We start from the raw sequence: 14365 nt of genomic DNA, 5'->3' as shown, positions 1-14365 counted from the left end.
GAAAGATGGAGATTCAGATGGTGTTTAGTTTGAGGGAGTACAAACTTGTGTGCTTGTGTATCCGTTTGTGTGGGTGTGTTTGATGGGGATAAGAAGGGTTCACTTGAGTAAAGAGAGACTAGATGAGTTAGCGGTAGAGAGGCGGCCGGCGGCCGTTGTAAAACCGATAGAGAGTGTTTTGGGTTTTTTTTTTTTTTACCCTAATTGAATAGGGATTTCAATTCAATTTGATTTTATCCTCAAACAAAATATAAAATGATGACATTTAATGTGCTCACTTAAACACGATCGTTTGATTCGCCGAAAAATTAAGCTTACCTGTATTTCCGATTACCATGTCAACATTAGTTTGGGGGAAAATTATTTTCATGGAAAAACTCAAGTCCAAGAATTTTAACATGAAATTTTAAAATTAAGAAAAAAGTGATTCAGGGTTTTTACCGCTATTTGTCTTATGTTTTAACACTTGATATTTAAAACAGGCCCATTAAATAAGGCCCAAAGGCCTCTCAAAAAAATAAAAGCCCAAAGGCTTGAGTCGTTTCTTCACAACAGCGCCAATTCTCGATCCCTCTCCCGCCAAGAACCACAACAGAACAAGCTTCTTCCGCCAATCCCTCCCTACGCCGCCGCCTCCGCCTCCGGTACTTCTTCTTCTCCGATTCGAATTGAAAACTAGATCGTGTATATTTTAAAAGTTAGTGAAAAACGGATGACATTATTTTGTTTTTTTTTGTTCGAATTGTATATAACATTTTTAAATTTATAAACAAATACTCCATTTATCTCATTGAAGATGACTTGAATGGATGCGTTTGTTGTATATAATTCGCAGGAGTATGAATTAAGTTTGTTGTTAGGTTAGGATTTCTCCATAAGATGTATCTGTATCATTTACCTATAATTGTAGCTTGATTTTATAGTTTAAAGTAAAATTATTTGGATTTGATCCGAACAGAAAATAAGTATCCTTATAATTGTGGATTGGATTTAGGAGTTAGGAGTTTTCTTTGTAAAACACTCACTTGCAATATTTGTGGATTGGCTTAGGACTTAGGAGATGACGCGCAGTAAGGCTTCCAAGAACAAGCTTCCTTGCGATTCCGGTCCTTCAAATGTGAGTGCCGTTTCACTTGCACATACATTTCTGCTTCCAATCACTCTGGGTTTCGTTTTTTGTTTTAGGGTTTAAAATTATAGCTTGTTAAATTCTACATACTATACATTTCTGCTTCCAATCACTCTGGGTTTCGTTTTTTGTTTTATGGTTTAGAATTATAGCTTGTGAAATTCTACATACTTTTGTTAATTGTGCAGTAATTGTTAGTAGTACTTTTGAAGAAGAAAAAATTCAGTGATGTTCTTAATTGGCTACAGATTGAAATGGACGACGAAACACGCGAGATTCTGCAAATGATAGATTGGATTGTGGAAAGAGCCGCCGAGCTTGCTGCCATGCGCGACTCTAAGGAAGAGTTGATAAGGAAACAGGAGGTTTGCTTCTTTCAACTGTATATTTTTTTGGTGAAGACTTGAAATATTTTATTTAATAGATAAATTTATGTTTTTTCAGTCAATTATACGACAATTAAATGAAGAGCTTGCGGAGGCAAAAGCAAAGCTTGCAGAGGGGAAAGAAATGCGCAAGAAAATACATGAAACTATTATGGTACCACACTTTTCTATTGTTGAAAATTTAAGATTTTTTTCTTATTCAAACTTTTTATTCTAATTGGAATCCTTGCTAATAATACAGGAATGTGATACCCCATTACCTTGACGCACGGCGGCCGCGGGCTGTGGTCGATTCGATGGCCGATTAAAAGTGCAGCAGTTTCATTTATATAGTTTAATTAGAGGGCTAGACTCTAGGCATTAAAAAATTATGTACATAACTACAAACATATATGAGTGACAATTTATATTTACATGCATGGTAGTGGAGTGGTGGGATTCGATCCTATATGCTATATCTCTATATTTGTTCTCTTAAGGAAGTATAATTGTTAAAGATAAATTACATACTTTATTTATTGGTAGTTGAGTTAATAATAATAATATGTACTATATTTTTAATAGGGATATTTGCCGTAAAATACACGAGCTTTCAACAAATTCTGGTTTTTCCCGTAACCTTTAAAATTTGGAAAAAAATACACAACCTTTCGATTTCTTCTGATTTTTCCCATGTTGTATGAAATACTCTAAAATAGAAGTCAATTTTAGGGCTTTTGATTTAGATTTTTTGATACCTAAACATGTAAATCGACTTTATTATGACATCTTTATTACCCCGAAGTCGATTTTAGGGCTTTTGATTTAGATTTTTTGATACCTAAACATGTAAATCGACTTTATTATGACATCTTTATTACCCCTCATGCTTAGGTATCAAAAAATCTAAACCAAAAGCCCTAAACTCAGCTTCTATTTGAGAGTATTTCATACTCGTGGGAAAAATCAGAAGAAATCAACATGTTGTGTATTTTTTTTCAAATTTTAAAGGTTATGGAAAAAACCAGAATTTGTTGAAAGTTCATGTATTTTACGGCAAATATCTCAAACTCATAGAAGTTGAATAAAAAAAAATACAAATGTATTCCTTAAGGAAAGGGAATAATTGTATATTTGGGCGTATATATGAAGTGCCGAAAGTAAAATGGGCTTCTATAATATGGGCTTCAATTATATGGGCTACAATTTCAAAACGTGATACAGCTTATATAATTTCAAAACGCAAGCGCCGCCTTCACAATCCCTGTTTCTTCCTATTCTCTCTCTGTTTTCCGGCGCTCGCCCCCTCCGGCCCACACCGCTCGCCTCTTCCGTTTGTCGTATCTCTACAGCAACAGCCTGCGCCGTGCTCCGCCTCACTGTGCAGCCTATCAGTTTTCTCCGGCGACTCTTTAGCAGCTCGGCCGACACCTCCCCAACCCAGCGCCTAATAGCAGGTAAATCGACTGCAATTTCAAATGTGGGAGCTATTTATAGATGGCAAACTTGACTTAGCATGAAAACATTAGGAATGGATTTTTAATTGTGGGAACACAACAGCAGATTCGAGAAAAGGTGTTATGGAAAATGATTTCGATCATTTCTTTTTTATGAGACTTTCTGCATTTATTTTGTTTAATGCTGCGGTCGGGTTAGTACTAGGAGACGCATGAACTGAGGATTTCTCGATTCGGGCAGTAATTAGGGAAATATTTCGATTTAGAGCTGGAGTTCTTCTGCATTTTTGCTTGGATTCTTTAGTGTTTGCTTCAGATTTGGTTTTGTGAGCTGAAATTTTCTTTCACGAATTTGAATTTTGTTACCTATTTTGAGTTTGGCAATGTTGTGAGATTTCTCATTCTGTTGGCTTAAGGATATTTGGATTTATCTGATTTCAATTTTCATATTTTGAGAAAGTTTCTCTACAGATTGAAATGGACGACGCAACACTTGCACGCGAGATTCTGCAACTAATAGATTGGGTTATGGAAAGAGCCGCCGAGCTTGACTTATCGCAAGAGTTGCTAAGGAGACAGGAGGTTTGCTTCTTTCAACTGTATGTTTTTTTTTTTTGGTGAAGACTTGAAATGTTTTATTTCATAGATAAATTTATTCTTTTCAGTCAATTTGCTCGGCTCAAAGTGAGCAAATACGACGATTAAATGAAGTGCTTGCGAAGGTAAAGGCGGGAAATGCAGAGCTTGCGAAGGTAAAGGCAGAGATTGAAGAGCTTGCGAAGGTAAAAGCAGAGATGGCAGAGGGGGAAAAAATTCGCAAGAAAATGCATGAAACTATTACGGTACCACACTTTTCTATTGTTGAAAATTTAAGATTTTTTCTTATTCAAACTTTTTATTCTAATTGGAATCCTTGCTACTTATACAGGAATGTGATAGCGCAAGACCTTGGCGCACGTATGCGCGCGGGCAGCGGGCTGTGGTCGATTGGACGGCCGATTAAAAGTGCAGCAGTTTCCGGTCATCTTCTTTTCGTTAGTGTTGTATATATTTTGTAGTTTCAGTTACACGAATTAGATTCAAGATCATCTCTGTGATTGAGTGGTAAAAGTGAGAGGAAAAGTCTGCTGATTTTGCCAGATCTTGAGCTGTGATTTGTTAATTAGTGAAGAAGAGAGCTCTGCAGTGGATGTATATCATTTAGGATCGAACCACTTAAATCTTGTGTTCTTGACCTTGCTGGTAGTGATGGGTTGGAAGAAACTCAGACATGAGAATGACAGTAATTTATTATTAAGCACTCCTAGCAGAAATCTCAAAATTATGCTCCTATATTCCTTCCTAAAGCTTCCCTATTTAATTTTAGGATTTCGATTTTATAAATGCATACACCAGATCTCCTATTTTCTACATAAAAACAATAATTATGTGTGGGTCCTACTAATTATAAGCTTAAAATAAATTTAGGGTGGGTGTAAATTTAAGATTGAATTTAGGTAGGTGTAAATTTTTTTGTGGGCCCCATCCAATTTAGGGGATCTGCTGGATGCATTTTTTATCTCATTTTAGAGTTAGTGATGCATTTAGGTGATCTGCTATGGGTTTAAATCTATATTCGGATTCAAACACGACCAAACGTTGATAAATTAAATATGCAATTGGATTTAAATCAATAAATCAATATAGTTTATTGGTTTATAATTATAATTTGTTAATTTGTAATTATTAAAGTTTAAATACACTCTAATTAGAATAGTTCGTACCATGCAGACATTCGCATATCACTTTGTATACTATGTAACATTATTAGCATACATTTAATTTAATACTCCCTCCGTCCTAGCTTTTAGTATCCAACTTTCCTTTTTATTGCCGTCCCACATTTTAGTATCCATTTCTATTTTTTGTAAAAGTAGGTGGGGTCCTTATTTCACTCACAACACATCAATCATTTTATTAAAACCCGTGCCGTTCTCAACTGGATACCAAAAGCCGGGACGGAGGGAGTAATAAATACTTGTAATATAACTTTGAGTTTGAAGTATGTGATTTTTTTCTCCAAATATCTAACCTACAAAACTGGCCCATAAGCCCAAAATAACATATAGGGAGCATTAGCTTAGCTAGCAATGATCACTAATTAGCATTGGAGTTGAAAGAGGCATAAATACAGTTAGCATTCAAGTCTAAAGAAAATTTAAACAACCTAGAGAGAGAGAGAGAGAAGAGACTATACTAAAATAGATCAGATACATTTTCTAAAAACACATCAATAAATAATTTGGTTGAAATAGGAAGAGTTTTAAAAACTATTGTCTTATCATGTCGCAATATATTTCAGATTATTCTAAATTCAGTTTTAAGCACTCAAAGAGAGCTAGATTATGATTGTGACTTTTTTTTTTTTTCATATGTAAATCAACCTTAAGTCATTTTCATTTAACTGCGTGCATGTGTTATACCTATCAAGGCAATTGCATTTCAAATAGGTAGTCCATAAAAAATGGGACATGGCATAGTCTTACCTTTGTCCCATCAAGTTAGGTGCTCAAGAAAGTCCAATTTCATTAAACACACATCAATGATATGTGTATTCTTTTTGAGAAATATTTAGATTATCTAATTTCATTTTATCATAAATTCATACCAAGTAGAACCCAAAAAAAATATCTTCTCCCAAGATGGAATTTGGTATGAAATGAAATGATGTTTTTATGAAATAACATTCTCAATGGTCTATTGACTCTATTTAGGTAGTGAAGTATTTTCTTTTTTCAAGAATACTAAAGAAACAATGCCCTTTTAAAAAAAAAAAAGAACTTGTATAGTTTGTGGTAATATTAGATAGTTAATTGTACACATTTTTACCTGCATTAATATCAAGTCTCTATCTTATCTTGAAGCCAAACACTCTCTTTCAAAGTGCTCAAAAAGAGATGATCATGTTCATGAGAGGCCATTGGAGTATTGTTGATTAATGAAAATAAAGTAGTTATGAATTTCTCATGGTTTGGTGAAAGTCTTTATTGCAACCACAAAAAACTAAGTAGTTTTGCCACTTTCTTCCCACAACTCTTCTTCACCACCGACACCTCTCATTAAAACACCCTCTACCTTATTCTCCTCAAACTTCACTTACCCAACTTTTGCAGTTTATTTTCACCCATTGTAGCATTATTTATCTCCTTCTCTCTCTCTTCTTTCTCTCTCTCTATATATATATTACATAGAAGTAACTACCTGAGAGAATCATGGTACAACCCAACAAGTTCAGAGGTGTCAGGCAGCGCCAATGGGGCTCATGGGTGTCAGAAATCCGCCACCCTCTATTGTAAGAAAACATGACAACAACCCTTCTAATGTACTTGTTCGTTAACGAGCACTATCCCTTTTTGTTTGTGCCTCGTTCGAGTGCACTTGTTCGTTAACAAACACACGATCGTGTACTTGTTCGTTAACGAGCACTATATATTACCTTTTCGGGTCGTGCCTCGCTCGAGTGCTCTTGTTCGTTAACGAACACACGATCGTGTACTTGTTCGTTAACGAGCACTATATATTACCTTTTCGGGTCGTGCCTTGCTCGAGTGCACTTGTTCGTTAACGAGCACTATATATTACTACATTTTGGTTTGTGCTCGGTAACGAACGATGTTTTTCGGGTTCGTGTGTGCAGGAAGAAGAGAATATGGCTGGGGACGTTCGAGACAGCGGAGGCTGCGGCGAGGGCGTACGATCAAGCAGCTATTTTGATGAACGGCCACAATGCGAAGACGAACTTCCCGAGCGGGAACGACGGCTCGGATCAGAGCACGGACGCGCCTTCCTCGGCTCAGGCCGTGCTGTCGGAGATGCTCGGGGCCAAGCTGAAGAAATGCTGCAAGAATCCGGCTCCCTCCATCACTTGTTTGAGGCTCGACAACGACAACTCCAACATCGGGGTGTGGCAGAAGCGGGCCGGGAGGGGCTCGGGCTCCCAGTGGGTGATGAAGGTCGAGCTCAAGAAGGCCACGCCGAGCCACGGATCCCCGTCCCAGTCGTCGTGGTCGACTTCATCGGAGGTCGATGAAGCCGGCGACGCGATGGATGAGGAGAATAGAGTGGCATTGCAGATGGTTGAGGAGCTGCTGTATTGGAATGGCTCAACACCTGCAGTTTCAAATGAGCAAGATGAAGGTAAAGACAAGTAGTGTTGGGAGATATTATACTATGTAGTATCTGGTTTCACACAAACTCATGTACATATGTTCAACCTAGGATGGTGTAAAATTCGACTCATAAACATCAATTTGCATTATAAGTTTTATTGAAATAAGACAGTGCTAAATAACAGTTGAAGCATATGCTAACATACTCTTCCATGGCAGCAACATTTTGTTACTAAATTACCAGCTAAAACAGACTGATAACAAACGAGCTTATGCTACCACAGCCATCAAGAAAAGACAAGAAATGTGGGAATTTTTGTGTGAAATCCAAACAAAATTCTAAAATCAACCATAAGAGAAGTGGCCAAGACTACTACTATTGAAATATCTGAGGATTTTCAAAGTAGTCACGTGGTGAGTTAGGTATACAAGAAAATGATATGAAGCAAATGCACTCACATGCAGCCACCTTCATAAGGTAAAAAAAAAAAAAAGCCACATTTTTCAACAAATAGTGATGGTTTACCAAGTCATAAGATGAATCATGACAGCAATTTAGGGTAGAAATGAATTCACTTCCTATCGTATTCCTATCTTGCGTTTCGTTTTATCTATGCATGCCGTGTAAGTGTATACTAAACGGGGCGTGCACAAGCCGTGAAAAGGTTAAACAGGTCGGTAAATTTCTTCATCAGCAGACATAGTGAACTGTTATGTGCACCTAAGTTACAGCTCTATCAGTGTTACTACATAATCATGGACTAGTTAGCTAACCTTGTACACGTTCGTGTCCAATATAATCAGAGCAATTCCTGCAACGGTGTCCAAGCAGAGCAATAAATGCAGCACACAAGATGAAAGAAATATCAAGTTATCAACACCTCTCGTCTTCTCTTCCAATGGGGCAAGAGGGTTGACAGGGAAGACTTTTCCAAGTGTTTGGTTATGACAGTTTTACATACACAAAAAAGTTCATGTCCCACTTCAACCAGGGTTGACTTTAACGATGACATAAAATGTCGACAAATTTGAGGTGATTTCAAATTTATGTAAGAAGAAAATAGTACAGGTGGCTGATACTAACTGGTATATACTCCATAAATCACACTGCCCACCAACTGACACAGGCCCAAAGGAATTGGATGGTTGATCATAAATGTTGATAATAAGTAGTGAGGAATATTCAAAATGGGCAGATGAAACAGATGATTGAACATAGCTGTGGCATTCATGAGGGTTTTTATGCACACAACAAGTGCTTGCTTTAACATCACATACCTTTGTGGTAGCCAATGGGCTCATTCATCTCTTCAATTGCTTGTCCGTCGATCTCATTCACAACATGCATCTGTCCGCTACTCTTTAGCTGCACACGTAGCAGAGTACAATACCGACACATACTAAAAGTACAGAAATAAACTTTTCTTCTCTCGTATTATTTTTTTTTTTTGACTGAATAAGATGATTGAGTATTTCTTGTATATCATAGAATCCAATACCTAAAAACTGTATGCCCTTTCTTTGAAGAGCTTCACAGAACTATAGAGGAAGAGTAGCGCGTTGACAAAAGGTCACAGGTAAAGCACATGATTGTAAAATAAGATTCTGATAGAAACTCGGAAAATCAAATACTTATAAAGGCCAAGAGTATGTTAAGACAATGGAGAGCATATTATAATCAAGAAATTCATAAAGATCAGTGATTGAAAACATAGAGAAGATTACAGATCCATTGTACTACTGGGCAACTTAAATTAACAAGAGCAACTTCAAATAACTTGCTTGAAAGAAACAAAAGCAAAACAGTAGAGGATGACAGCTTGCCCGTGCAAAACTGGGGTTTTGTGCAGGGCAGATACTAACTTCCATAAGCGGCAGAATGGCCTTACAGCCGTGTGATCAAGAAACAAGAACGTCGAATCAGATTTTATCAGCCAGGTACCTGCCCAGAGAATCAATGGGCTTGCTGGAGATAGCATTCTCCATCCTTCTGCGCCTGATTTTAATCCGAGCAAGATAGTCAGCAGCTATCCAAGCAAAGCTCAACAAGACTGTCTTCCCAGAATCATCCAGCTCTTGTAACTCCTTGGACTTTTTCACCCAATTATCTTGGTATGTTACTTGATACCAAGCCGATGCCTTTTGTTCGTAAAGAACATTCTTCTCATGATCCGGGAGCTGGTCAAATCCAGGGGCCATGCACTCGAAAACTTTCCTATAGTCCTTCCTGAGGGCGTTATAGGCGTGCTTCAGTCTTTCCTTCAATTCCCCTTGTTTTTTACTACTGAACTTAGGCATGGACCATATGTGTCCAGTGACAACCTCATCTTCACTATTCACTTTATATTGCCCTAAGAGGCCAGCCAACTGTCCATCATACGAACACTTGCAGCTCCAAGCATCGGCAATAAAATCCTTTGAACCTGTGACTTCAAGTTCTTGATCATATGAGATATCCGCAGGATAAGTCAGTTGAGAAGATGCTTCATAATCTAGGTTGTAAGCATCTCTGACTCTGCGGTAGAGCTTGCCTAAGATCTTAGTGGATTTATATGATTGAAGCTCTTCCTTTCCCATGAAGTCCGGATACATCTGTGGCTTCAAATCTGGAGGCATAGTCACGATCTTTCCTGTTTTGGGAAAATCAACAGCAATGGCTGCAAGCTCAGCCAATTTAATGCACTTCTCGTCCAATGCGCCATATTCACTAAGATCAGCATGAACCACGTGAGCATTGCAGATAGTACCCAGACTTTCGTTCACCATGTTCTTAGTGAAAAATTCAATGATGTCCTGCATCAAAAAAGCACAGTGTTAAAACAAATACAGTTTTTTCAACATACAGAAATAATACCGAGAAAATGATACCGAGCAAGCAATGAATAGTCACCACATTATTCAAGACAAACAAAATGAAGTTCGAATCTGAACACAGCCAAGTAGGTCTGCCTCATGAAACAATATATCTTGTCATAGTCATATACTGAATTATTAGAATTAAGTAAAATACTGCAGAACAGAAAGACTGTTTATATGCATCACATTGCAGCAGAACCGATACTACCTTAACGGATGCAGATATAAACATAAAAAATTAAGATATATAGATGTATAAATTTTATCAAGGCAAGTGAATTACTGAGTGTGTCACTTCACGTGGCTTTAGTTTAACTTCTCCAGGCTCATAGTCCATTGGCAGCCAGCTTCTCTTGCTCGGAGGAATGAGAGTATCATCCCACGTGACAAAATAGAGATCCCCATCCAGATCACTCCCGGATGCTTCATTTGCATGTGGTCTCTCTCCCTTCTGAGGGAAGACGAGACAATCATAAAGATGGTGCAGCCCACGAACATCAACTGCCTCAAGAATCCGCACATCTCCAGGGTGAAGACATGGGTTCTTTGCAATTACAACTAGGCCCTTGATGACTTCAAGGTCTTTTTTGGTCTCAGAAAACTCTGATCCATGATTCGCAAAACAATCTTCTAAAGATGGCTTTGAGACCTGGATGAAGCACTGACCATATTCAAGAACACCAAGCTCATCCAAACAACCCATCAACCACCTCCCAGAATGAACGAAAATTCTGGACTTTTCCCTAAGGTCCCCAAGCTGGGAAACCCTAATGCTCATCAGCATACCTCGTAGATGAGGTTCGGTATGAGACCTGAAACCAGCAGCTAACATCATTGCTGCTGTATTCCCTTGATCACTGCATGATGCAGTAAGCACATCAAATGCCATGTCAGGATCTTCGAGGATGCCATCAAGTCTTGCTATCATTAGTTCTTGCATTCTCCAAAAATTTTCATCACAGACTTCTAAAGAAGACAGTAGTGTGACAATTTGACGGTTTAAGAAACCGGGCTGGAATCTTGTCCAGGAACAAATTTCTAAAGTAGTGTGATCTGAATCAAATTTCTTCATACTTGGACGGAGTTGCAAGCGGTGTCCATTGTTTTCAGCAGGCCAACATGCAACAACACCTTTGTAGCCTGCATATCTTATCTGATAAGCACAGGGCAACTTCGTTCTCAACTGCAATTTCTCTGCAACTTCTTTTGCAAGGTCAGCAGATATCATGCCTATGCCATCAGAGAAAATATACCCGTTTCTCTCAACGTCGGACTTTGAGTTAGCTTGTGCAGAAGGGACTTCCACTGTAGCATAAGTGGAAGAGAAGCACTGCCCCATTCTTGCTGCGCACTTTGCAACATTACGGTTCGTGAATTTCCCCATCCAGGTTTTGATGCAGACAACACTTGTTTTTCTGTCTTCAGCAAAGAACCAGGCAGAACGGTCCCTTAGTTGATTTGATGAGAAAGCCAGAAACGAGTATCTTCTACCGCACAAATAGAAGCCTTGGTATAAGATATCTCTCACCCGTTTGAACATGGTGGTCCTTTGCGGGTTGAGATTTGAGGTGATTTCCCTAACAATAGGAGCCGCATAGTATGTGAGGACATTTTTGTTAAGGGTCTGCATTGCTTCATCCATAAAAGTTACTCTAAGGAACCGATCGGAAATATTCTTGTAATTTCTTAATACTCTGTTCGACAGTTCAACCTCAGGTGGAAGACAATAGGCTTTCGATGGAGTTATGACCAGTCTTCTAACTTCAACAATATCATCCATCTGATCTGGCCTCTGAAGGAGTTTAGGGTTTTTAATTAGCCATTTTGTCACAGAATCCAAAGCCCTGTAAGCATCATAAACAGGACGCTTGTACGAATAGATGTGCTTAAGGGCAACCAAGTTGAGCTCCTCTGGCTGACTTCTCAACAGATCAAAAAACTGCTTCGACGTCTGATGTTGATTGATTATGCCTTTGTGAACAACGGCATTCACCATAAACATAACCTTGAAATTCAGACCTTCCTTGTACTGAAAGCAGAAAAATGGATCTGCCATTGGCACCCCGAAATCAGGCTCATCCTGCACACGGAGGCGCTCTTGTGGACTTCCATTCTCAACCGGCACTCTACGGTTTTGAAGATATCCCAAAGCCTTCTCGAGTTGAGAAAGGTGCCTAGGTCGGACAGAAATACGGTAAGTGTTAGACCTACCAATTGCCCCACTGGGAACGAAATCTGTTGTACGTATCCAGGGATCATCATCATCCAATAAATCAAACGGTACTGATTCTTCAATATCATCATCTGCCGTTCTATAGTAAAGCAGGGGTGATGAAGCCAGCTGAAATAAAACTACCACGGAAGAAAAATCTTTGTAACGCTTGATTTGATTTATTTCCCTCGGTACGAACTCCATCTTGAAATTGCATTTTATCACAGCCGGCCTCGCTTCACCTTTTATGGAGAATGCAGTATCCTTTGTGAAAAGAATTTGGCACGTCCCATTGAATGGATCAACAAGAAAATCAAGCCCAGTACGAGGCCCCCTCCAACCAACAACAAACTCATCTCGGCTCTTCATAGCCCCAATCTCAACTGTGACACCCGGTACCTTGTAGGGCGTTGTAGTTCTTCTTCTCTCCCTCAAACGATAAGGATTTTGTGGGCCCAAACCGACCTTTAAAATATGCCGGCCCAAGACAAGGTCTCCAGCACCTGATAACTTCATCGCCGAAGCTGATGACTGTGCAACTGCGAAATGCACAAAAGCATGTGGTTCAACCTTCTCATATTCACCTTTTCTCTGCACATTCTCAGTGTCTATCTCGTAATTTGGATACGAGTCCTGGGGAGTGGAGGAGGTCTTCACTCGACACCTCCAGACAAGTCCAACATTGTCTTCAAGGTAGTCTGAAAGCAGCTTAGCTGTGACATAACCCTCAAGCCCTCCAACGCTAATTTGAGTGACAATCATGTCATTATCGCCCACCTGTCCCATTGTCTTTTATGTAAAAGTCAGGAGCTTTGTAGCACAAAATCTGCAGGAAATACAGCATTCATCATCAAAATGACATGGATGTAGAACTTAAGAATATCAATAGCTGCAATGTGCAGTGGCATCAAGAGAAACAGATAGAAAGATATCATGGCATGTGATAATCACTTCAGCACGAGCACCACAAGGTATTTCAGAGGCATGAAAAGAAAATGAACAACAGAAGAGCTGACCAGAAAACCTTTAAATAAGGAAACAACATGCATGATTACATACATATGGATACGCTTGGCCAGCTATAAGTAGCTCACCTAATCAAATTGATCTGTAGTCCAGTACAGTCAATAATAAACAAGTAGCAATATACTGTAGCGAGCCTCCAGAGTTTGAGTCAATTACTTAAATCTTTTCTGACAGATCAAACGTATCTAGATTCCGGAAGTAAGCACCTACAAAAGCAAGAAAGCACTTGTCAACAATCACCATTATTACTTGTGAATTTCAGCAGCGAACAAGGATGAAGAAATCCCTTTGTGCCCAAAATATATCATCACACGAAATCTATTCAAATAAACCCTTGTTCAATGTCGTTCACAGATACACTCAGCATTAACCTTCAATCTAATTTAAAGTATGGAAAACACCATGTATACATCACACAACTACATCAAATGTGAGCTACATTTCATATCAGGTAAACGAGCCCAAACCTATTGAATGAACTGAGAACCAACTCCACCAAACCAATCAATGACACCACAAAATCCTTACAGTCAAAGGGAAACGGCACGAGAAAAACAAAACAGACTACATACATAGTTTCTCTATAACAGAAGACATAATACACATTAAGGAACACCACATGTCCCATCCCAAAATCAATCTCATCACTCCCATTATTCTTGACAAAACTTTTCAAGACAATTGCCAAATTAAGTAACAAATTAACAATGCATTTACTCATACAACTACAAGGCATCCACCAATTGAGCCACTGCTTCAGTTACTTTTTACCAACACCCCATGACTGTGAGCTCAGACAGCACAAGCAAACTCATGATTTCAATCGATCAATCAATTGCTGCATATCATCAAATCCCCCAACAAAAAAAGAAACCCGCAATTTGCATATACCTCAGTTACCTTATCGCTGATCAGCGTCGTTTTCTCACAGTGTGTGCGTTGATTGGAGGAGTGAAAAGTGAGAGAGAGAGAGAGAACTCTTTCAATGAGTGAAGCAATTCCCTTTTTTGAATCAATCGCCTTTTTTTCCCTCTACTAGTTGGGGTTGGGGGGGGGGGGGGGGGGGGGGGGTGGGGCCTCACGCGGGAATCGTTTTGTCCTTTCTCCTTTGTAAGGAAAGGAGTAGAGAGTGATAATGGAATAATTTGTGCGGGAAAATGTTTTTCTACTTT

General features: G+C 38.9%; 3 protein-coding genes and 1 long non-coding RNA gene across 6 annotated transcripts; 2 read left to right on the top strand and 2 right to left on the bottom strand.

Moving 5' to 3' along the window:
* The first annotated feature begins 2723 nt into the window (after window positions 1-2723).
* On the top strand, window positions 2724-4251 carry LOC131015539 (kinesin-like protein KIN-14C). The gene is made up of 4 exons (XM_057943947.1): window positions 2724-2951; window positions 3412-3533; window positions 3617-3793; window positions 3880-4251. Exons 2-4 carry the CDS (start codon window positions 3429-3431, stop codon window positions 3952-3954), a joined length of 357 nt encoding a protein of 118 aa, XP_057799930.1. The 5' UTR covers window positions 2724-2951; window positions 3412-3428; the 3' UTR covers window positions 3955-4251.
* A 1666-nt stretch (window positions 4252-5917) lies between these two features.
* On the top strand, window positions 5918-7292 carry LOC131015537 (ethylene-responsive transcription factor WIN1-like). Its single transcript, XM_057943946.1, has 2 exons — window positions 5918-6282; window positions 6628-7292. Exons 1-2 carry the CDS (start codon window positions 6203-6205, stop codon window positions 7139-7141), a joined length of 594 nt encoding a protein of 197 aa, XP_057799929.1. The 5' UTR covers window positions 5918-6202; the 3' UTR covers window positions 7142-7292.
* LOC131015538 (uncharacterized) lies at window positions 5962-6701 on the bottom strand. Its single transcript, XR_009098568.1, has 2 exons — window positions 6573-6701; window positions 5962-6514 (listed from the first exon to the last, which is right to left on the bottom strand). It is a non-coding gene; the product is annotated as an uncharacterized LOC131015538 (long non-coding RNA).
* Window positions 7293-8751: 1459 nt separating the features above from the next.
* On the bottom strand, window positions 8752-14255 carry LOC131015535 (RNA-dependent RNA polymerase 6). Of its 3 annotated transcripts, none has more exons than XM_057943943.1 (4): window positions 14094-14255; window positions 13262-13399; window positions 10239-12993; window positions 8752-9892 (listed from the first exon to the last, which is right to left on the bottom strand). In XM_057943943.1, the coding sequence occupies exons 3-4, from the start codon at window positions 12951-12953 to the stop codon at window positions 9020-9022; spliced, it is 3588 nt and encodes a 1195-aa protein (XP_057799926.1). In that variant the 5' UTR covers window positions 12954-12993; window positions 13262-13399; window positions 14094-14255; the 3' UTR covers window positions 8752-9019. The 3 variants fall into 3 exon arrangements, with proteins under 3 accessions (XP_057799926.1, XP_057799925.1, XP_057799927.1); XM_057943942.1 differs by having other exon boundaries at window positions 14085-14202; XM_057943944.1 differs by having other exon boundaries at window positions 13917-14102.
* Between the last annotated feature and the right edge of the window lie 110 nt (window positions 14256-14365).

The sequence above is a fragment of the Salvia miltiorrhiza genome, chromosome 3 (genome assembly GCF_028751815.1).
Source record: "Salvia miltiorrhiza cultivar Shanhuang (shh) chromosome 3, IMPLAD_Smil_shh, whole genome shotgun sequence".
Classification (NCBI taxonomy): domain Eukaryota; kingdom Viridiplantae; phylum Streptophyta; class Magnoliopsida; order Lamiales; family Lamiaceae; genus Salvia; species Salvia miltiorrhiza.
This window is presented reverse-complemented; position numbering and strand designations above follow the sequence as displayed.